The 26,128-nt window shown below is 32.7% G+C and overlaps 1 protein-coding gene across 1 annotated transcript; it reads right to left on the bottom strand.

Moving 5' to 3' along the window:
- Nucleotides 1-1,070: 1,070 nt before the first annotated feature.
- On the bottom strand, nucleotides 1,071-25,589 carry LOC124359681 (snRNA-activating protein complex subunit 1-like). Its single transcript, XM_046812623.1, has 7 exons — nucleotides 25,148-25,589; nucleotides 18,747-18,884; nucleotides 16,089-16,242; nucleotides 13,519-13,702; nucleotides 6,919-7,038; nucleotides 5,666-5,801; nucleotides 1,071-1,335 (listed from the first exon to the last, which is right to left on the bottom strand). The coding sequence occupies exons 1-7, from the start codon at nucleotides 25,300-25,302 to the stop codon at nucleotides 1,227-1,229; spliced, it is 996 nt and encodes a 331-aa protein (XP_046668579.1). The 5' UTR covers nucleotides 25,303-25,589; the 3' UTR covers nucleotides 1,071-1,226.
- Nucleotides 25,590-26,128: the final 539 nt, after the last annotated feature.

Here is a 26,128-nt window from a genome sequence, read left to right as displayed (position 1 = left end):
TTATATCTTACTCTATGGATTATGATCTATGGAGTGTTAGCAGTCATCTGGAATATCGGAAAAAAAGTGTTTTGTTTACAAACTCGTCGCGTCGGCCATTTGTTGTCGTTCTGCTAATTCATCATCAGCATTGTTATTGTTTTGCTTGCTATAATTACTTTAGTTTACAATGATTGTTTTGTGAGTAAATACAATAAAACATGACAGTATTGAAGACAATCAAGTGCTAGAAGAGTTGCAAGTGATAGTGACGATTTATTCCAAGATGACACAGATAACGATCCAAATTTTGCTACTTGTTAGCATTGTTTTTACTCAAATAACAATTATAAGCAATATAGTAATAAAAACTTTTACTATTACAGAAGTTTACAGCATAAGTGGATTTCAATTTTAAATATGTGTAGCTATAGTGACAGTAATAACAATGCTAAATATAGCAAATAATAATGAGAAATATATGTTATAGACTATTACATAGCGATGTTTTTGGTCAACTTTTTATTTTTTACAAAAAAACATTATGTTTTTAAGTTTTAAAACTAGACTTTGTTTACAGATATTTATGCAAGATGAAGAACTCAGCTTTAAAAAAATGTAAGTCCCGTGGTTTTCTTATAATTGGTTAAAAATTCATATTGATTTCAAAATCATTAAAACGGGCAGCAGTGTAAGAAAGTTGTCAAAATTAGGAGGCGGCAGTGAGTGTTGAAACTACAAGGAGGACTGCAATTATTATGCAACTTCACAGTGGTTAAGAATATGAATGTAACTATCACAGTTATATAGTGAACCACAGGAGGGCTAACAAGTGGCTTATTTAACTGTAGTTGAGAAATAGCTATTAAGTTTTATTCACATCAATGTGATGCAAATACTCCCTTTGTAGTAGCACTTTCCAGTTTATTCACAGGAAACTAAGGAATTACTGTATTTCTGAAGCAGCAAATACATCATTCACTTCACTCAATATCAGTGAGCAATAAAACGTACAACTATCTAATGAATCAATTTGGGTGATTTTGTGAATTTTTCATATACTAATTGTCACCATAAGGTAAAAAACCATGTTAAAATATTTTTTTTATTTATAAATCAACATTACAATACAGTAGCAACAGTATAAACAAGCTTCATACGTAACACACAAAAAATAAGATAATGTTATAGTTACTCAGTCTTTTATACAGTTTAAATTGTAATATATCACAAATCATCAATACTGCTTAAATGTCAGGTAAGTTCAGTAAACAGTCATCAGTTTCAGAGTTGATGGATTCGTCACTTTCAGACGGGTCATTCACCAACGATTTGAAGTAGTGCTTCACCTTACCCCTGAAAATATCACAACATATCATTTCTTAAGTTAAACATGTAAGTAGTTTTGGTGCATAGGCAAACACTCCATTATTGATTGTAATATTTACACTCTGAATTCAATCTATGTTACCATACAGGTTGTATCCGTAGTACACAGAGATATTTCAAGAGGTTATTCCATGGACCAAAATAAAGAAAAATGTCCTGTATAGGTATGCCCTAAAAAGCTTCTTTTCCCAGATATCCATTTTTGTTTTTTTTTACTAAATAATTTATATCTCTAAAACGACTAGACCGATTAAGTTCCAATTTTCCATATTGCTCATCTATACAAATATCATGTTTGCAAAAAATAATCATTTAGTTCCTATATTACGTTTCAATATGGCAGCCATATTAATTTTTAAACTGAAATAATTAAAGAAATAGCACATTTTTATAAAATTGATCAAAGGCAATTTTTTGTGCCCTGTTAATTTTATTTCCATTTGTATAGCTTTTTAAACTATCAAACAAAGACTTTTGTTAAAACAGTGCCCATAATTATGATGTATTTGCAGAAATTGTGTGTACAAAAATTTAGATGCAACACTTCAGTATTAAAATAAATGGAGAAAACTAGAAAACAACTCATTTTAAATGTTTTAATTACAACATATTTTATCTGTTTACTATGGGCAATTTGGGAAATTCAACTTCACTGATCAAATTAAGTGCTGGAAATGACCACCATTGGATGCAACGCATGCATTGACTCGCCTGACAAAAGACTGTCGCACTCTTTCAAAACTTCCTGGCTGATTTCTGATAATTGAAGTGGCGTCTTGAATATGCTGGTAAAGCGTTAGTTACTTGATTTCCAATCAGTGTAGAATAGACTAAAGATTTCATATGACCCCAGACATACAATCTATGGAATTCATATCTAGAGAACGTAGAGGCCAGGACAACCTCTACCAATCCACCAATGATGATACACTTCATTTAAATGTTCGCTCACCAGCAAAGTGTAATGTCCTGGTGCATAAAGTATACATTCTGCCTTGCAAGAGGTAAATCTTCTAAATTTATTGAAAGTCATTGATTACAAATGTCTGTATGCATTGCCATTTAGTTTCTTGAGGCATGTAGCCTCAGAACACAATCACCGATGATACCCACCCAATTGTTTAATTTAAATTGTTGGTGTCTACCTTGTAAAATACCATGTGGATTTTCGTCAGACCGCAAGTAGGAACTGTGTAAGAGCAGAGAACAGGACTTTGAGGACATAAAATTAGAGTAAGGGAGGCGGAAAGGTCCTTTTAGGACTAAGCGCAGGGAACAAACTGTTCTTTTCTCTCAGGAAGGAAAAAAATAGAAAAAACGTTAATTAAATTATTGTGCGTTTGTAAAAATAACTTGATTTTTGTCCTACCTTATATTACCCTAAAATATTAGAACTGTCAAGAGATGATTTTATTTTTGTTACAATTACTCAAAAACTGTTATCTACCCATAGTAATGCTAATATTATAAATGAGAAAGTGCCTTTGTTTGTTTATTTTGCTTTCACGCATAAACTATTCAACCGATTGTGCTGAAATTTGACAAGGATATTCTTAGTTCCTGGGATAAATATATGCCTATTCTTATTTAGAACATCCCTCTGGGCTACACATCACTGGTCTATAAAATAGCAACAAACTCCTACCTTGGTCTCTAAAGTTGTGAAATATTAATTAAAAGAGCATTTCTAATGTAATTAACGGTTATGTGTAATTAACGGTGATGTGTAAATAACGGTTATGTGTAAATAACGTTATTATTTTCAATTTATTTACATTTTAGTGAGTACAAATATTTTTAACCCCGTTTTAGATTTCAGCGATTAGGTAAGTACTCATCTATCTTACAAATTGCCCCAAAACATAGGATGTCAGAATTCAACACTGCCAACTCCCTTTGAAGTAGTCTGTAAGAACTACGCTACATGAAAGTTCGCTAGACTGTACTTTTGAACTAACATACTAATTCCAACTCTAAATGTTCTAAAATACTGTAATTATTTTTCAGTACATAAAGAAACAAAAAGCATAGCGCCATTGTTAACGTACTTTTAGCTGTACACTTTTATCAAATACTAGCTGTTTCCCGCGGCTTCGCACGCTTTTCGTAAGTTTTGTCCGTATGAGCACTTCTGGTTCAAGTGAATTATATTTCCAACGCTGTTGTAGAGTTTTCCTTGTTGCCAAGGAAGTCAAGAAAGTCTGTCAAAAGTGTACGTTTATAGCCATTGTACACGTACATTAAAGTGGTCTAACACTCAAGCTTAAAGTTCAACCAGAAATTTATTTTAAAGACAAATATAAAAATTTAGCGCCTTCAAATAATGTTTGGCTATTTAATAACGTAGCTCTCTTGTAATTGCAGTTTATAATGTGCAGGTGCTTTGATAACTTTTATATTTTGCAGCACCGCATATCATATAAACCTTCTCCGTTGAAAAATACATATACATACAAATTTTGATAATGATCGGTCACATCGTTTCTAATTCTATAAAGGACATACATACAAACATTCATTCATTTTTATATAGATAGATTAAGTATTAGATCTAAAATATAATGTTACTATTTAACAAAGTAAATTAGAATGGCAATAAATATAAACTTTTTTAACGTGTTTTCTTTATCGTGGTAACAAGGCAAACTCAACATTGGCGTCGGATTTATATAATTCACTTGAATCAGCAGTGGTCATACATGAGCAATGCCAACTAAATTGCGTGCAAAGGAGCAGGTAACTGCTAGCAGTGCAGATATAAGAGACAATGTAGTCTAACCTTTACTTTACGTTTAAAGACTGTTATGAAACCTAAATTAGTTGTCTTTCAACAAAAGAAGGCTTCTTAGAGCTGTGTGTATGTGTGTGTGTGTGTGTGTGTGCGCGCGCGCGTGCGTGCGTGTGCGTGTTTATACATTTATATATTTTCTTGATCTGAAAAGAGGCAAAATCAGCAATAGAACAAAAAAATAAAAATTTACATTGAAGTAAATTACAATGACCATAAATGTACACTTTCCAACACATTTTCTTAATGATGGGAAGAAGGCAAACTCAACATTAGCGTTGAAAATATAATTCACTCGAACCAGAAGTGCTCATATAGGTGTAAAATCTACAAAATTGCATGCAAAGCCACAGGTAACTGCTAATTTATTTGTGTGTGTGTACACACATTTTTAAATGTAACAAACATAAACAGTATAACATTCTGTTAACGTTTACTATTTTGAAGGATAAACATGTCAGAAACCTTGAGACCCAAATAACACATGTAGGTACATCACCATTGTACTTGCAGCCATTACTCAAATACCACACCAATGATTTTACTTTGAGTAATTTGGAACAATAATGTTCAACCAAATTACATTATTGGCTTTAAAGTTGTATTTTATTGAAACTATATTTTATATGTAAAAGAAATATAAGTATTTAATATTATAGAAAATAATATTTTATACCTTAGTTATATTTTTATAACCATATAAACCAAAATATAAAATTATGGCCAATCTGCAATGTTATTTCTGTACGTATTGAAGCACAAAAACTAAATTAATTTATTAGGAAGTCCACTTATTATACTGCAGCCTCAATATAAACTGCAAATTCCCATATACCATATACTTTTATTTATTTAAATACATAATTGATACAGCTTAACAATGGGTGGAATCTATCTGACTGCCTTATGTCCACAACCTTAAAAGAAAGAATTTTGGGAACTGTCTGATTTTATCTGGAAAACTTAAGTCATCAGGGTTGCTACAGGAGTCCAATAATGAAATTCCCTGACTTTTCCCTGATTTCCACACCAAATTTTTCATTTTTCCCTGACTTTTTTCGACGCAATCCCCAGGGTTTTTGGCAATTAATGGGTGGAAAAAAGCGGTGTTGAGGCTAACAGGGTGGCAAATATAAAAAAGCAAAAAATAAAGTGAACACAGTTTAACACGTGCTTGCAAAAAGATTGACTTAAATGATCTTTTACAACACAGAAGTAAAATAAGCGCCGCGTCGTCTGCAGGCTTGGACTCGGCGCGGCGGCGGCAGTAAGTTTATTTGTGTAAAGGGATTTTATATTTTTCCCTGACCAACGTCGAAATTCCCTGACTTGAGACCGGATTCCCTGACTTTTCCCTGATTTCCAGTCCTGTTTTTTTCCCCTGACTTCCCTGATTTCCCTGACCTGTAGCATCCCTGGTCATGTAACTACTTTACAAACTTCATCATTACCACATTACCAGGTGTTAAGGAACAACTTATAAACTACAGTACTACTGACAAATAATACCTAGGTGCTCCCTTCCTTTTCATCTCTCTGACTGGAAGAGACGGTGTTATTGCTGACGATTGAGTTTCTAATAAGTTGCCTGCATATCGATGTCTGATCTTCATTCTCCGTCCTTTCAGCATCTTACGTCTGGAACCTAAAAGGCAATAAATTAGTAACAGCCACAGTGAGTATGACTTAAACCACTATAGTAGCTGGGTAACTGCTGCAGCTAATACGTTTCACTGCAACACATGCATTTAATTAATTTAATAAAACATGTTATTTCCTAGAAAAAATTAGAAAATACGTCTAAAAACAGCATGAATATAATATGTTAAAGTAATTTTAAACATTCAATGTTAGCCTTACTGTTTCATAATTTTGTTATCTCTTTTTTATGAAGGTTTCATATTTAATAGAATTAAATGAATTAAAGAAAAACAAAACCAATTAGTGTACACAGTTGATGGCCTGACTATTGGGGCCATGGTTCCTAGACAGACAATAATAAATTGATTTTATTCTAAAACAAGAATAATTTTAGCTATGCCAAATTTAATCCTAGCACAGTGTGAAGAGTATTTCACATGCACTTAAAAAATGCTGTGTATTGTGTGGAAGCGCGATTTACCAAATTCGTAATTTTTAACCAATCACAGGATTGATGCAACTGTCACACCATGCACACCAAATGCAGAAATTAATTATCTTTTTCCATAATGTGACTTTCATTTCATTGCGTGCTCTACTTTGTTTACAATAAACAACATTCTTCCAAACACTTAAATTGGACCCGGTAAATTGCGTAAAATACATTGTTTTGGAAAACGTAATAAACTCCTTTATAATTTGATGGATCTAAATAATAAAAAACTCTACTTGAAGATGAAGAGCTAATGCATCAAAACAATCGTCAAGAAGGTATTTTATTGTTGGCAACAGTTTCAAAACAAACCTGGAGGTAATTGTAATGAAAAAATTAGATTAAAGTATAGATATTTAGGTATATAAGATATAAATAATCTATTATATTACAGATATATATATAAGTATCCCTAACCTAGTATATTAAATTCCTATATAAAGGAATTAAAATATATTAATAAACAAAATCATAAATAAACTAACAGTACAACAACGCATAAATCAATTATATCAATCAACCATAGGTCTATATGAAATTTCATTTCAACTCAGAGACAGATCTGGTACTATAGTATGTTCATTTAATAATCTAAATTTACCACATAAATGAAAATCTAAATACGTACCGATGCTTTCAGTTTTTTCATTATTCTTTTCTTGACTTAAAGGTTGTACCAAGTTCTTCATCATGCCATCAACTATGTCATCAGGCATCATGTCCAATGCCAAGTTCAATTCTGGATGATCTGAAATTAAAGTTTAGTAATGAATAAACAGGAAACAAGTGTATACTGGACGAAAAAACAAAAAACAAACTTAGCCTACAAGGAAAATTAACCAAATTCCAATAAGTTCCAAATTCTAAATGTAAGTTCTCTTAATGTTGTCGATGAGGTCCACAAGCTTGACTTAAAACATAATAAAAAGTTTCCAAAAACAGATCGAGCTAAACTGTGTTGCAAAAAACTGAGATACCTGGATTCTATGAAAATAAAAGTACTGTACATAATTCCTTAATTTATTATCAAATAAGTCATTATGACCTGCCTAGCAAGCAGAATTCACCAGATAATATTTATTGGATCCTAAAAGCTTTCTAACTTAACCAATAAATAGCTATAAATACAAGTGTCCCACTTTTCTTGCAATGTAGTACGAGGGCTATCCAGAAAGTAACAGACGTTTTTGAATGTTGCGGCAGTGGGCGGGTCTACAGCTGCCATCTTGGGTGTCAAAACACTGGTGTTCTGTACGCATCGAGCTGTAGTCGTGCGGTCTATTTCTCTTTTACTTTTTTCACTGTGATTAATTAAAATGTGTGCTGCAATTGAAAATCCAGCCACTTGTAAAGTGCGTTAAGTAGTAAAGTTTTTATAGGCAAAAAACCATAAACCAATTGAAATCTATGGCCAAATAAGAGAAGTTTATGGAAATGGAATAATGAGTGAAAACAGAGTAAGGCAGTGGTTTATTGACTTTAAAAATGGCCACACCAATGTTCATGATGATAGTCGCAGCAGTCAGCCCAGCCAAGTGACAGAAGATTTGTGTTGAAAATCAATGACAAAGTTCTTGAAAATCACTGTTTCAAAACAACTGTACTCTCGGAACATTACTCACAAATTTAAAGAAGTTTACTTAATTAAATTATTGTAGGGAAGCTTGGATACCATACATTTTGTGCCATGTAGGTCCCAAAAATCCTTACAGAAGATCACAAAAAACAGTCTTTCTGCATTGTTAACTTTCCTTGATGAATACGACCAAACATTGCAGAAGCTAAGGCGAGCTAAACAAAACTAGTGTAAGAGAAAATTGAGCTCAAAAATTTTGTTTTTTCACAACAATGCATGTCTTCATACAGCCTACAGTGATAATCTCAATTTGAACGGGGATTACTTTGAAAAATAGCCTGAGGTTGTAGCTTTAAATGTACATAATAAAATGTTCCTATTTCAGTTGTTTATTCTTTTTATTTCAAAACGTTTCTTACTTTTTTGATAGTCCTTGTATATTTAGTAGTTTTATAGCCTATCATATTAATGGCTAGTAATTAATCCTGTGTTCTGATAGCCAGGCTGCACTGAAGTCGCTTGATACCTGTTCGTTTGATTTGAAAGCAGTCTGGAAATGCAAGAATACTCTGGTAGAACTGGCTAAGGAAAATAGAGTAACACTTGGTTGGGTGTCGGGCCTTGAGGGCATTCATGGAAATGAAAAAGCAGATACCCTCACGAAAAAGGGAGTGGAGTTCTTTATGGTGGGGCCTGAGCCTGGTTATAGGATAGCTTTCTCCTACAGCAAAGCTCTTGTAAAAGGCTGGGAAAAGAGGATAAGATACTTTAAATGGAGTAGGGTCTCAAAATTAAGACAATTAAAAATGTTTATCTCTTGTTCTGCTAAAGGGTGGGTAACTCTCCTAGATCACAATAAGGAGGATATAAGAATGATAATAGGGATGCTGACAGGACATGGCCCCCTTAGAAAACACCTAATAAAGGTGAGCCTTAGCCAGACTGATTAATGCAGACTCTGCGGAGAAGCGGAGGAATCAGCAGAGCACATATGGCTTAACTGTCCTACCATGTCTACAATTCGGAAAAGATTCCTAGGGCTTATCTCCTCAGCCCTAAGGACATCAGAGAACAGGAGTCCTCAAATCTGATCCTGTGAACAGTAAAGCTAATTTCCAGCATTTGTTGTGTAGTATCATAAGGTTGCAATTTGAGTTGAGGTAAGTCTTCTTCAGCCAATCATAAGCTTCTACATGGTTTTGATAGGATGTAGAATAATTTGCTAGGAATTTCATAGTAGTAACACAACTCTTCCTTCGAACTCTGCACATCTCAACTGCTACGCTATAAACTAAATAGGAACTGTTCCTCTTTTTGTACAGTACAGTTATTACAAGTACAATAACACGAATGAGCCCAACAAGCTCTGAGCCTGTGAGTAGGCTTAGTTTTTTTGTTGCCAGTATGTAAATAAATCCAGCACTTGTCTTTTTAAACCTGCAACTTGGTTTTTCATGTCTGTCTCAGTTGGCACATTGGAAATTTGCAATAAGCTGTGGTCAACGAACTATATTACTGGGACGCGCACTGCCCATAAGCCACATGCTGTTTTCTGGTTGCATACAGCTGAGCGTTGAGGGTGTATCCATGGGCTCGCAGGTGTTCAAAGTGGGCCAAAACTCACCGCATTGTGCGGTAATCAACAGGATGATACGGCATCACGTCTTTTTATGTCGAAATACGAATCGTCATTTTAATGCGGGATTTTGCATTATTGGCTACTCTTCATGTTCAGTACGTCAAGACGTTTGCTCCGAGTACCTCGACTAGTTTTTTTAATGTTTTCTATTTAATTGTCAATGTTGGTAATGTTGGTTATTTCTTGACATGGTGAACAGTTGTGCTGCGTACAACTGCAAGTCCAGCTGGACTAAAGGTAGCCACATTTCTTTTCACAAGCAAATACGTTTTTGTAAATAGAACTTCACCAATTATACTGTTCGAGCTGATTAAAGTGGCTATAGTAAAACTGAGTGAATGTTTAAAATGTGACTTTTGAAGGTACAAGCACTAATCTCAGTACTTTAAAGCATTAGGTTATAAATTCCATGAAATAGCATTTTTAAATTTTGATACCATTAATTATGATATTTTTGCTATTTTGGATCCACCATGCTTGTTAAAACTTGCACGAAATGCTCTTAGGATTTAATGTAGATGATTTAGAAGCTATCAAAAAATTTATATGGGCGCTTTATTTCCACAAGCTATCACGTGATGAAAAGTTGCACCATGAACTTTGCCCAATGGGACTTGATTCTTGGTGCAAATACCAAAAGGTAAAGGCAACTGGTGAAGTTTATTCACATAAAAAATCAGTGTTAGCAGCAGTAATGCTCCACATAAAACAAATATTCAGAGACCTCTCAAAAGATGAACTCTTAAAAAAATGTCTTCATGAAAGGACACAAAATCCAAATGAGAGTCTAAATCATGTAATTTGGTCAAAAAGATTATTTGTAGGATTGAATACTTTAAATGTGGAGCATTAGATGCAGTAATAACATTTAATGATGGTGCAATGGCCAAGTCAAAAGTGTTTGAGAACATGGGTGTAGAAGCAGGAAAAATTACATACTGTGTAAAATTGATGCAATAAGAGTAAAAAAAATTAAAAAACTGTAGAAGAAATTACCAAAGAAGCTAGAGTGAAGAAAAGACTAATTAAAAGGAAGAGAGAAGACCATGAGCAGGAGAAAGAGTCACAATATGGAGCTGGAGACTTTTAAAATTAAGTTTTCTTTCAGAGAGGTTTTCCGAAACTTGTTATTTTGAGACTTTATGTGCCTGTATTTCAGTTTTGGAGAAAGCTACTGACTTGATTTTTTGTGTGTGTAACATATGTTTCTAGGTACTTATGTGCCCAAAATAGTTCATTTTTGTGGTGACTATCAGTGATAAAAAAAAAAAATATTTTATACTATTCAAACTTCTTACTTTTTTCCAAAAATATATTTATTTATATAATTTCTTATTTTTTGAAATTTTTTAATGAAAGTGAGTACATACTTACCTTAAAGTGTTCTCAAAAATTAAAAAAATCATGTTAGTAAGCCTAGTAGTTTTGCTCAGCAGGTACATGAAATTTGTATTGTTTTCCCATTGAAATGCATGTAAAACCATGTACAGACCTTCCCTTAAGTTCACATTACATTCATTGCACAGTGTTCAAATATTAATATTTTTTCAGAACAGATTATCATAAGAATTATTTTAATGTACAACAGTACAAAATAATGTGCCACAAATGTTGCGGTTTTGTAGGCACCTACCATAATTATAAAAATCTGTTTTTATTTTATATCTTGCAAACAATTATAAGAGAACAGTAATGTAATAAGTATTCTTATCATTTTACTCAGTTATTATTTTCACTATATTAAAAAAAATAAACCCGAAAGATGGCAAAGACCATTAACTGGGTGGCTGACTAAAGATGGTGACAGTAAGCTGAATAACTCCCATGACTGGGAGTAGATAAATCCACAAAAGCTCAAATGTTGAAGGGGTAAATAAAAAATATATTTTTTACACATGTACTGATTCCTGCAATAATTAGTTAATTTATAGCATTGTTTTCCGCCAAAGAGACAGGTTGTAGCTCATTTATAGTATTGTTTTGTACTTCTAGTATATGTATGGATTTTAACCTTTTGACTGATGACCGACAACGGCACAAACAATCAATACTACTTTATCAATACTGCTTGTGAACTGATAAAGATGGTACAGTCGTCAGTCAACTCTCCGCGGAAACCATTTAAGTTATAAAGACACAACGCGCTAGTCAAATCCCTCTACTCATAAATACAAATTCATTTTATATAGTTTATAATCGTAAATTAATCGTTGTCAGCTGATATTGAACCAAATGCCGTGTGGCATACAACTGATGGACTAAGCAGCTGGTGATGCGCTGCATGACCTTGACGTTCTTCGTTGTTACTGTTGCTAGGTTATTATGTAGGCTAGTTGCTTATAAATAATTATTGTTATGTTGTGAAATGGGTGATTCTCCTGTTCCAATGATATACATGAACTATTTGGTGATGAAAATATTAGTTCTGATGATGAAAGTGACATATCTGCAAATAAAGTGCATGATGATGTTTCTTTGCCAAATTTCTTGTCAAGTAGTCTAGATTATTATAAACCGGTGGAATGTGAGTTGGGTTGTGAAAATTGATAGTGCCAGTGAAAACAATTCATCATTATCTGATATTCTTCTTGCCCAAAGAATTCATCAAACATCGATATGGATACGCGTACTTCCAAAGAAAGTGGTATATACTTTTTATTTTTATCAAAAATCTTTTTTTATGTTATAATCTTTTTGTTCACTACAAAACTGTGTATATTTTACATTTAGAGTATCTTACTATCTCAAGTCATGTGAAAGTTACATGGACTGAAAGTTAGAAAACAAAAAATTTAAAATACACATTTTTTCAATTTATGTACAAAAAACCCGTACTCTAGTAAGTGCACATTTTTATTATTTTAAAATTTTCTCTGGTTTCTAAAAATATTTGATATGTAACACCTATTACTTAACATTTAGGACATTTTTTTTTTTTAATTGCTGTGCAAAGACAAATACCAGTGTATATGTAACACTTATTACTTAGCATTTAGGACATGTTTTTAAAAAATTGCTGTGCAAAGACAAAAACCAGTGTATCATTGTGGGAGTTTCTTATTATTGGTAGAAGGGTTCAACATGGATTAATTTTAACATGTTAACTTTCAATTAGACCTAAATTAATGATTACAATCTTTGATCATTAGAAATTTTTATTGATTCCTTTTTAAAAATGTTATACAATTCCTTATCTTACAAGGTTTTCAGGTCAATTTGGATATTGTTTTAAGGGATTTCTCATTTTAACGATATGATCAATACACATCAAAATTCTTTTTAGTTTTTCATTTTAAGTGTATAAATAAACAATACTGTGAGAAAGAGTTTGAGATTTCTTTTCAGAATAACCAATAAAAATATCAATAATTAAAAAGCATTTGGATGTGTATTAATATCTTCTTTAATATGAGACATCTACAATAATGCTATGCCTAAAATAAGATCGTATAAGTGCTTTAAACTTAACATTGTTCTTATGGGTCTAATATCAAGGTGGACAACAATACAGCTGGCTCTCATCTATACCTTAAAAACATGAAAAGCTTGTCTGCATCACACATTTTATTAATCACTAGAATACTTTTATCACCCATCACAAACAAAGTTTTGAAAACTTGTAAAAGACATTTAGGAATTATTTTATAAAGAATGGTTGTGGAAAATGGTAAACATTTTCTTCCTTTTGTCACACAAACATGTATGTAATAACAGACTAACCCTTAGTTTTTTTTTCCTAAATGATTTCATGGACAATTTTTTAAACTATCCATTTCATACTTTGTACAATTTTCTATTCTGGTGTCTTGAAATTTTACTGCACATACATACGTCAATTTCCTTCATACAGATGTTGAATTGTATTTATGAAAAAAATTATAATCTGAGATATAATTTTGACTACTGTCTGGATTTCAAAAATGTTCTATCATTACTATTTGAAAACACCTTATATATTTTCAATTTATTCATATAAACTGTTCTAATTCATTAAAATGTATTTTGTAGCTTACCATCTTTCAGCTTTTGTTTTTTCTTAAAATAGTCCTGTTCAACCTTCTTTAAATCTTGGATAAAGTCAATTTTGCTCAGAAAGCCTTGAAGCCAACTTTTATCATCGAAAGTTTTTACTTCATTCATTACAATTGGTTGACCACTGAAGATCACACGAGAGCGATTCTGGCCCTCCATGCTGAACTACAAGGCAAAAAATATTAAATTCAAGCCATGAATAACAAGTCTCCACAAGGAGAAGCAGTTATAATAAAAACAATTCATCTAAACAATAAAAGAAAACCACTGGTAGTCATTTTAGGAAAATACAACCATTGGATTGTCACATGACCTAAAGCTTAAAACTAATCTGTGTTAGAGATAGTGTATGTGCAAAATCAATTTTAATTAGGATTGTCTACCTTTTACTGGAATGACACATCTTTCTGCATCATCAGAATAAATGTTGAAGATGGAGCTTGTATTAGCTACTATTAACCTTACTATTAATTTTTTGTTGCAGAAATTATTAATAAATCAGGCATATAGCATATAAAATGTGATGACAGCAACAAAAAATGCATTGGACAGACAAAAAGAAAAATTCATACAAAATATAAAGAACATTGTTCTCACATTAAATTCAACAGAGAAGAAAAATTGGCCGTCACACACCACTGTATTAATACTGGACAAACTACAAGGCATGTTTTAAAAGTAAGTACCGTTTTGATATAAAAAAATCAACAAGTAAATTTTTCCAACAAAACTTTATTTACCTGAAAGAGCATTCTTTTTTCTATTTCTCTAAATAATTTCCATTTTTATTAAGGCACTTGTATCATGGGACCAGCTTTTGTATGCCGTCGTCAAAGACGCTTGCCGCCAGACTGGACAACCACTGTTGCACAGACCTTTTTTCTTCTTTATCATTGGAATGACGCTTCCCCGCCAAATGCGTCTTCAAGTGCAGAAACAAATGGTGGTCACTAGGCGCTAGATCGGGACTGTATGGAGGATGGTCCAATTGTTCCCCAGTCAAATGAAGTGATGAGCTCTTGCATTCGATTTCCTGAATGTGGACGAGCATTCTCGTGGAGCAAAATGATGCCTGCATTCAACATGCCACGCCTTTTGTTTTGAATTGCGCGGCACAATGTTTTAAAGTTTCACAGTACGCGGCTGCATTAATCGTTTCTGCGCGAGGCAAAAAATTGACCAACAACACACCCTGTCTGTCCCAAAAGACAGTGCACATGATTTTTGGGCAGAAATTGTTTGCTTGAATTTGACTTTCCTAGGGGATGTTGAATGCCGCCATTCCATTGACTGTTGTTTTGATTCTGGTGTAACTTAGGCTACCCACGTTTTATCGCCTGTAACAATATGGCTTAAAAAATCATCGCCCTCGTTACTGTAACGCTCGAGAAAGCTCAATGCACTGCCCAATCGTTTGGTTTTGTGCTCATCATTCAACATTTTCGGTACCCACTGTGAACACAGTTTCCGATAATTTAAACGTTCGGACACAATTTCGTAGAGAAAACTTCTTGATACAGCAGAAAATTTTTCAGCTAAGGACGAAATTGTGAACCGTCTGTTCTCTTTCACTTTACAGTCCACTTTTTGAATGAGATCATCGGTAATGACTGAAGGTCGCCCAATTCGTTCCTCATCATGAATGTTTGTGCGGCCATCTTTGAAGGCCCTAACCCATTTCCGCACCATTCCTTCACTCATAATGTTTTCACCATAAACTTCACTGATTTGACGATGAATGTCAATTGCTTTTGAGCCTTTAGCACAAAGAAAATGAATCACAGCACGCACTTCACAGTCGGCGGCATTTTAAAATCACGTAAACAAACGAAGAATCGATCAACCGGCGTCGTAATGGCGTCTGTGGCTTCCCAACTGATGTAGCTACACTATGCGCATGTGCTAAACGGCAACTGCAGTGCTGCGGTGGCGTAATTTTAAAACGGTACTTACTTTAAAAACATGCCTCATATATCAAAACAAAACCTAAAACTATTAAAACACACCTAGATATTTAAATGCATGGGAATCCTATTACATAAATGAAGCAAATTTAATACAGAAGATTTATTAAATCAAGAATATAGACTAATACAAAATTCATTATTACTTTCACAAATATTATAAAATTGATATGTTATAATTCCAGTAATGATTTTATTTTATTTTACACACTATGCCACTCAGGACTAATTAATATTAAAATCATACATGTCTAACTATTATTAAAAACAAATTTACTTTTAGTATTTACATTTGTGATGTGTCTGACGAAGATAGCCTTGCTATCAAAAGGCCTCACAAAAATAAAAGTTTTAAGTATTGGTTGTGTATTCTAAATGTAGTGTGTTTAAGTTATCAGAATTAAGCTACAAAAAGAGACTTCTTATTATAAACAAAGTTTATGCTACCAACGCATTGTTAGTTCTTTTAAAAAAATACTGTACTGAAGATTGGATATTAACACTTAACATGTGATTATTTTTTTTATTTGTTATATTACTATCACCATTCTACTTAAGATATTTAATGAAAAATACTACATACTTACATCACGAGAAAACCTGACAAAAGCAAAGGCGTTGTTTTTCAACAATTTGGCAAACAGATACCCAGGCTGACATGTGTCAATCAGAGTTTTTCTCTCATCTTTTATTAATTTCAGAAGTTTCTCGTATTCATAAAGTTCTAATCGAATACTGGCCCTGAAATCAATATTTGACATTTTCTCTTTCAAATAATTCACTAATATTTAATCAACATGACTTGATAGCAAACTTTCACAAATTTACTTTAAAAATAATCTATTAACTTTTCCTAGAAGATTTAACCTAGAAATTTCTGAAATTGTTACCTATTTAAGAATTAATTACCAATATGGAAGAAGTGGGGATGAGTAGTAAGTAACGTGCTGCCAGTGGGCTCTGTGAGTAATTATTTTTAATATGGGAAATAGTTAAGCGGTGGTGCAAATTTTTGTAACAGCTATTTTGACTATAACTACCGTATAATAGTGCACATAGAAACAATGTTGCTCATTTTTATCTCAGTAAATTGCTCATTTTAATTTTGTCGGAGCCTGTACATTATCAACTTCGTTCGCAATGCCAAGTGGTAGTTCCAAGATCACAACACATGGAAAGCTAATGTGCAACAGCGACACTGCAGACATAACGGTAAAAAAATCAAGTGTTGAAGCTTCCAGTCTGGTTAATAAAAAAATTATTTTAGAACTAAAATTTAAAGAAAAGTTTCAAAAGTATAAACACTCTGTTAGGCAGGATTTTTATGTTATATTTTTAAATTTAAGGTCAAACATTTTAAAATATATAAATTTTGAAAATAACAATTGCAGACAGTAAACAATTTTGGAAATTTGTAAACAATAAAGAATCGGCAAGTAAAAGTTTGCTGGTAATGGAGCATAATGGTTTGCAACTTGATAATGGTAATTTGATATCTAATGGCTTTAAAGATTATTTTAGCTCTGTTTATAATAATTATATAGTAGAGCCCACAGTAAAGTTGGTAATGGGGAGGGGACCATGGTGGGTGCGGGTCATTAAGCTTTGGACCGGGTTACAGAACAAGATGTGACTTTAACTATTAAAATAATGAAATCTAATACCACTACAGGTCCTAATTTATTACCTCAGTATATATTTAAAGGGTGTGCAGATGTTTTTACTCTATTAATTTATTCATACAATTTAGTTTTGAACTCTAATACGTTTCCTGATCAATGGAAGTTGACAAAAATAACTCCAATTTTTAAGAGTGGGAAGAAATCACAGATTGTGAACCACTGACCAATAGCTGTTTTATCGGCATCAGTCAAGATATTTGAAAGTACAGTTCACAAATATTTGTATAACTATTTTAAATCACTATTATCACCTAATCAACACGGTTTTTTGCCTGGTCACTCTATTAACACTAACTAAAATTTTACAAACTATGTCTCTTCAAGGTTGGCCTCATCAGTTCGGATTGATACAATACATCATGATCTGGCTAAGGCTTTTGACAAAGTAGATCATTTGTTTTATTAAAAAAGTTGCATTTTTATAGGTAGTAGAATAATCTAACTAAGCTTTTTCATACCCATTTAATAAATCGAAAACAGTTTGTCTGCTATAAAGGTTATTTGTCTTCCACTTTTCTAGTACAATCTGGGGTACCACACGGATTAAATTTAGTTCCATGTCTCTTTACACAATCCGTAATCAATGATTTGTGTGACTATTTAAAATCTGTCAATTCCCTGTTATTTGTGGATGATTTAAAACTTTTTTATCATATACACTAAGTGAAAGACGTGGAAAAATTACAATCTAACCGAGATAATGTTAATAACTGAAGGAGCATTCTTAATAAAAATGAGATTTAATGTCTCAAAAGTGTCATATACTGTCACTTACCAGGTCAAAAACCTTTATAATACAAAAGACTAAAATAAAAATGTTAAAATAGTTGGTATCTAATAAATAGTTTATGGTTTTTTGTTATTTGACTTAACAATTTTAACACATGCCATTGTGTTAATAAAAAAGGAAATAATGCAATTATTGTCTTAAATCTTCCTCTTATCTATTCAAAGCTAAGTGCCAAATTTGATTTCTTCAGCTTAACTAGTAGTTTTAGACATAGTAATTTTTTCATACAAAATACAAATTGCGGCTAGCAGCTAAACAAAACATTTCTTGACCTATGTTTATATGACATTTTTTGTTTGAAATGATGAATACTATCACCTACATAGGTTTGTAACACCCTTTTGTGAACACCTTGTATATATAGACTTTGAGGAAACGCCATAACGGCTTCAATATTCTTCAGGAAGAAAACCGCTTATATTTTGATCAATAATTTCTGTTCTTATTCATAGCTAAATAACACAAAACAAAAACTTTAAAACATAAATACTAAACACAAGTTTCTAACAAGTTAGAAAATGTAAATAAGAAACCACTAAAATATGGAATAATTTATTGTAAAATATATCTTATGTTAAGTCTGTCATAACTTAAGGGAGAAGAGGGGATGCAGTCAAGGCAGCTTGCTGATCAACATGGGATAAACCATAGCCTAGAAACTTAGCATCACATGGTCTGCCATATTCCTACCTTGTTAGCAACAGGCTTTATAATTCTATAATTAGAAAATAAATTACTAATTTTATGTTTAATCAAAAGTTTCTGATACTTACTTGGGATCTTCCTGCACAAAGTAAAGTCCATAGAGCAAGAATATACCACCCACAAAGTAATCATTCAACATGATGGTTTTAGCTATTTGTAGAGAATCTTCTTTGAAATCATAGTTCAATCCAAATTTTGAGTACTTTCTGCAAAACATGACATGAGAGTCTAGTACTAATAAATCGTTCAAATATTACTAAAGTTATTTATCCATATAATGAACATGTACCCATATTACAACAATTGTAATAAATTCAGATATCTTGTAACAAGAGGTTGCATGTGTTTTTTACATGTGTTTTTAAAAATAAATTAACCATTTATGAAACTGTTAAATGAACTGGACCAGTGGCTTAACTGTAAAACAACAGTGGTAATATAAAATAAACAACTCATTTAATATCTTCATATCTCAACTTGATACCTATGCAGTAATAATATAATTATAATAAAACCAATCGGTACTTTGGGATTATACCGACCACACCAGTATGAAGAACACAAAAATACAAATTTATAGGAAACAAACAAGATAGAACGAAAAAACAACTCTTTAATTACAAAATTACAAACTTACAAGCATTTCCAGGTATTGTGATCGGTATTGTTGTCGCTGTTATCTTATCTTTCTCGAGAATCCCGATTACGGCAGGCCGCGCGACATCACACAATTTGCACGGTACATAATTGCCTTTCCATTACAATTCAATTTATATTTCTGATCAGACCCTCTAGAATTTGATATTTTACTGATAGGTACTATCTCGAGGGATGTTTTTCTTTCGTTGACATCAGCACGGGGCACGAAGCCCGCGCTGATGGCCGGAGGCACTCGCATTTTGGGTGGCGGAGTGTGATCAAGAATAAAAACAAGTTTAGAGTGTTTTTTCAATAAAGAGTTTAGTTTTAGTTTGGTAATGTTTGTTTTTATTGAATTTTTGTTTTTGGAGAAATGTAGAGGTAAAACACGGAAGTACAACAAAGCGACGCACTAGCTCAACGGGCGGCGAGACTCTGCAATCACGTTATCTACTAGACTGCTCGACTTTGACCTCTGTCTGAGGATGGGGAGGGGTTTGCGATAAGACAATTCCTGTTTTATATTGACGAAATATTGTTCTACGCTAATCTAGTAATCAGTAGAAGCAAAATGTCAAATAACGATTCATGTCTGGGTGTGGTCGGTATAATCCCAAAGTACCAACCAATCAACTATTTACCATAATATCATAATTTATTGATCATGCAATAAAGAATATTTAAAATAATATTTAACAACAATAATAAGAACAAAAATAATCACTCATGAATAACAAAATCTTTTTATTGTTGTATTCTCTAACAAAAAGATATCCAATCTCCCATAACTAATTTCCTCCTTTCCAATTAAGTAAAACAATACAAGAAGCTTAAACTCAATGTCTTGTATTAACATTTTAAAACAAAATAATTAATTGGAAAAATTAAATTCAAGTGATTGCATAATTCCACTTTGATAATTTGTTGATTTTTAAAAATGGAAAGTACTTAAAAAATTTTACGGGCAACAATAAAGAAAAAAAAGGACAGGCAACAATAAAGAATAAAATAAGGAGATAAGAAACGTTTCTGCATGAGGGAGTAAAACCCTCTTAAATGTTTAATATTCCTCTTAGACCTATAGGTAAACCGCTTACAAAATATTACGAAAGGATCCGCTTGCAAAAAAGTGTTCGAATAGAGGAAGAAACAACATATCTTACAGCAAATGTTATTATTACCAAGTATGTTATTCTTACAACTGATTAAAAAAAATTAATTGTATGTTACTATTATATACATTACTAAATATTTTAAATGTTAATACTTATGAACAATGGACTTGGTTGAATGATATGCCTTTGATTTATCGTTAGGTTATTTCACTACAAATGTTTCAATAAAATACTAAACATCAAACAGACACATTGCTCGTTTGAAAATAATTTATTTTTATGAATAAAAACACATTTTATACATTTAACCGATTAAGTTCCCACCACTTTTCATAATACCCAGGCTGACTATAAGTTTTAACGATTCATTAAAATAATATTATGCACACTACTACACAGAACGCCTCCTCTCAGATCGACGCTGCACATCGCACCTATATCGACCATGTGTTACCACATGATAGCCTTTTAAATGCTAATTGGAAATCAATTTTTAACAGCACTAATGTAAATGATTTTGCACTACAACTTCAGAATATTATGACAATTTCAATAGCCAGTCGAATAAATTTTAAACTAGGTCAAAAAAACTAAAACTGTGGATTACTTCAGATTTAGTCCAAGCTATAAGAGAAAGAGATAAATTAAGTAAATTGGTGAAAAAGCAACCATTTAATATGGAGCTTAAAACCCGCTATGTAAATTACAGGAACATTTAAGCAGAAATTTAAAGCAACTAAAAAATAGTATTTTTGTTATAAATTCAACTGAGCTTATGGGGATTAAAAAATGTTTTGGGGGGTTGTAAATAAAATGAGTGGCAGAGAGGTTAACAAAGTTTCTTTCCAGCTAAATAAATATTTGCCAAGTACCAAATTATTCAATGGCAAAATTAAGCTTGAAGTAGCCAACAAAGTTAATGAATTTTTTACTAATGTGGGTCAGAACTTGGCGAACTCTAATGGCTCAAATATAACAATTTTTTCGAAAACCGATCTTATAGGCTTAATTCGACCTTCGACTTACGCATTGTTACAAGAAGTTATACATTACGTATCCAGTTTGAGAGGAAATTCCGCTCCTGGACACGATTCAATACCTACAAGTATATTTTTAAAAATCACATCATAATGTGAATGTGTCAAAACACATTATTTTTTTGAAAAATAAAATCTGCAAGTACATTTTTGCCTTCAGACAATTACGAGAAGTACTCACAGATAAGGAAATTAAAGTGGCCTATTTTGCTTTCGTTCAATCCCAACTTTCATTTGGTATTATAGTCTATGGTGCTGCTTTCAATACTATTCTTGAGCCATTAATTATTGAACAGAAAACAATATTAAAAATAATGTTCTTTAAGAATACAATATATTCTTCAGAATTACTTTTCTTCCGAGGCAAAACTAATGACCATAAGACATTGTTTATCAAAACAATTCTTATTTACTTATACACTTATTTTCATACTCTTTTTGCGTTGACAACTTATACTTATAACACACGATACTCGCAACAAGTTGGCATTATCGTTTCTATATTTTAACAAAATTCAGAGTAACAAATTTGTATTATATTTCTCATGTTTTGTACCGTAACATGTGTTTGAGGTATAACTTCGCTTATGTGTTTCAATTACCTAATCTTTACTGGTTTAAAAAACATGTGAAGGATTGGTTACTATAGTTAGATGGCGAAGAAGTATATATAGATTTATAGTCCCTTGTTATCGCTGAACTTCTAACCCTTCCTCACTATTTATTGTTATTTGGTCTGTCCTTCACTATAATTACCATAACTAATACTTCATACGACAATGCAGCAAAACTAGATTTATACTCGGTTACGTATCATTATCAATGTGACTCATCAATTGCCTGCGTAGTCACTGATTGTCATTACCATCCATTAAAAATAAATTCTATAACCATTTAAATATTCTCAAAAATTACAAAACTACTAGTTTTTTTACTTATATCATTTGTTCTATTATTAGTTTTGAGTTCCAATATTCACGACCAGAGCCTACGCACAAGCCCTAGGCCCATGTAGGCTCTTCCCAGTTATACTACTCTTCTTTTTTCAAATTTTTATTGAATAAATAGAATTACTACAAGGTTTATATAATAAGAAATAATTAACCACGTATAAGAACCGTATTGTTACACTCTGATTAATGGTTTCAGACATTGTTTGTATGTGCATACGTTTGTTGCAATACGTTATATGTATGGGTGTTTTATTGTACTATTTTTGGGGAAATAATCCATTTTCATTTCATTTCATATACCTGAATTGGAAAAAGTATCAAATTTATTAGTTACCAGGCAAAATTAAACAAAACTTGCGACCTCGTGTCGTCGCAACCGGAAGAGGGCACCTTCCAGAGGAATAATAATTAGCCGTGGATCCGCCACTAGATTCCCCCTATCCAAAACCTAACCAGCTTTGATGACAAAGGATAAACTAATAATTTGGATATGGTTCCGAAAGGTTCCCTAACAATTATACTAAATCCGAGACCACGTACACTCACTTCTACCCGGTCCACTCTACCCGATCGCTGCACAACGACTCTCCCGTAACCTCCGGTCTCTGCTTGCTAACCTAGCAGGAATCATCCTACCAGAACCTGTCCAGAATAATTCCGGATGGTAGGAGGCTCCTATTGTTTAAGCATGACCTAGAGGTCGGCGCAGCTGGCTAACGTGTTCGCGGCTACTGATAGATTACGCGCGCCAATTTCAAATCTATAGAAGCACTCGCCGCAAATTTTCAAAGTGAACGGGTCTTTTGAAACACTCTGATCCAGGTCACTCGTTCACCTGACTGACTCGTTTGAATTGAACGAGTCAAGATGCTCCGCCCACTCACCACTTTCCCCCCGGAGGGGGCCCATCCTGCGTGGTGCTGCTCAAATATTTGCTTCTGCGCAGGTTTCTTTATTAGCGGTTCACCTATAATAGGCTATTCGGTACTTTGGTATTATCCAGAGGCCATTATTTTTGGAAGATTTTTTTTACCCAGAACTAGTAAAAAGCGCATTATTATTATAAAGGGCAAACTTTACTATTAACTTACTGTGAAAATTACATGTCTACGACAAGCGATTCTTGTTTTCTGTAAATAATTAAGTAACATTGTACCCGATTGCTCTTTATTGGCACATTGGCAGAGTTTTATATGCAGTGGCATTAATACGTTATGACTATATAAACTACTGAATAAAACAAAATCAAAATGTCAAACTGAATAACGTTGTATGTATTTAAAGTTATAGTTCAGCTGTTCCTATGTCTAGAAAACTAATAATGGTACTTCTTTATTATCCGAAGGCCATAACTTTTTAACAGTTTCTCGGTATTACATTTTTGCTGCCATTCTAATTGATGATTCGATATTATCGATCACTCGAATGTATGGACGCTTATTATATTGCATTCGACATTTTGGTTTTGGTAATTTAGATAATCATGAATATCGATGATTTGTTTCAGTGGCTGCTCATTATACTACAGCCAAATACATTATTAATTTTAAAATTTTGATTGGCTACTCCGGCCGTTAACCTCACTAATACCAAAACAAAACTTTTTTATCTAAAGTTTGAAAGCTGAAGTGGCTAAGTTGACTACTTTGCAGTGGGGTATCTATGAGGTTAAAGGCCGAACAGGCTAGTGACGAATTTGACGTTATTAACGTGTTCTGTTTATCCTCATGAACAAAAATATGTATGGTTTTATGGGGTGCAAATGACAAATAACATGGTTTTATAGGGTATATTCATAAATATTTACAGTTTAAATATATTTATGTTCTGTTTGTGTGCTGTGTGTCTCGATATCTGTGTTCTTCAATTTTATCTGCAGCTGGGACTGATAGCGTATCTGTTGAGTGCTCTGGGGCTGTGGTCCAGTGCTTCATACGGTATCGTGTACTGAAGTTCGGATCGAGTGAGTGCTTGTCAATCATGGATAAACCATCCTAGTTTGACGAATCGTAGTGAATTATGTGTCAGAGTATTCTCTCAGGCATATTAGGAGTTTACCTTATGACCAAAACATGATTATTTCATTTTAATGGTAAGTGTTCTCTATTACTGTCCAATTGTATGTTAATATTGGGTTTTTACATGATTTATTAGTTTTTACACTTGACATAAATTTCTTTGCATTACTTTTCAATTTATATTTCTGATCAGCCCCCTATAGAATTCAATATTTTACTGATAGGTACTATCTTGAGGGATGTTTTCTTTTCGTTGACATCAGCACGAGGCATGATGTGATGCCCAATGCGGATGTACAATAACATTGAAATACTGCTCCACATGTGAAAAGTAGGCCTAGTCCACTTTTTAGGCTACAGTATAGTAAGAGGCCACCACCAAAATAGAATCATATTTGTTTATCTAAATTAGCCTCCAATAGAAACAATAATTTGTTGACATGAATTGAATTATATCAAAACTATCTATGTTGTGTACCTATCTATAAAATGTAGTCCTAATAACAAAAAAACAGTTTAACATTTAGGCCTAGTTAATCTTTACTGCTTTCAAAGAAAGATATACTATGATTCTATTGTGATGGTGGCCCTTATTATACTGCAGCAATAAGTTAATAACGCGAAACTTGTATTTTGCCGCTCCGGCCATCACTTTCACAATTACCTGAGGTTAAAAATGCAAATAGCCTAAAAAATCAGATACTTACTCATAGACCAGGTTAAATTTAAATGATTTCCACAGTGGAACAAAATCTCTGAAATCATCTGAGAGTTTCTCTTTAAATTTGTCAATCAAATTCTCACAGTCATTCCTAAAATCAGTTACCATTTTAGTATAAACTTGATTTAATGGAACAACCATATTTATAAACAATACTTGCAGCAATTTCTATCCGAAAAATAACTTGAAAGAGTAAACAACTCTTAATTTATAAAAAGTGCATAACAAAATATAGAATTGAAGTATAACAACATTCACCACTGTAGCTACCATTCACGATTCAGACATCAACCCCTTGGTTCAACCCTAACGTGAGTTAAGCAATTAATTCACTACGCCAAATAAATGAAATAAAAATAATAAATTTCACTAAAATCAAACACATTCACATAGGCCTTCGTAATAAACACAAACAGGCAACAGCTGAACAAACCGGACTAAAGCAAGCTGTTTTTTTTAACTGGTTTTTTTCTAGCGTAGGGCCCACTGCCTTCATAAAAGTGTGGACATTTTTAATATAAATTATATACAATCTAAAAGGACGACTGAGCACCTACCGTTTTAACTACATTGAATATAGTTTAGTCATGTATTAATATTTTAATGCATAATGGGAAAAATAGAATTAAATTTAAATGCTACCACTATTGGCTTTATTAACCCAAAATTATTAACTTCCCTTATGACACGTAAAATAACCATCAATTACGCAATTAAAGATAGTTTCAGGGTGTCACGAACATGGTGATCATATTAGGGTATCAAATGATCTCAAGGTTGGTACCATAGACAGAAGAATAGAGTGAGGGAATAGCAGCAATGTCCATTCCTGTTGAGACAATAGACAATATTGCCACTTAAACAATAAAATTATATAAACTGTCTTTTGGGAAGTTCCAATTATATTTAAACTTAATTCCGTAGTAAAAAAAAGTTTATTAAATATACTTACATTTGAATAAGTTAT

Source organism: Homalodisca vitripennis, chromosome 4 (assembly GCF_021130785.1).
Source record: "Homalodisca vitripennis isolate AUS2020 chromosome 4, UT_GWSS_2.1, whole genome shotgun sequence".
NCBI classification, from domain to species: domain Eukaryota; kingdom Metazoa; phylum Arthropoda; class Insecta; order Hemiptera; family Cicadellidae; genus Homalodisca; species Homalodisca vitripennis.
The sequence above is the reverse complement of the archived record's forward strand: the minus strand, read 5'-3'. Positions and strand labels throughout refer to the sequence as shown.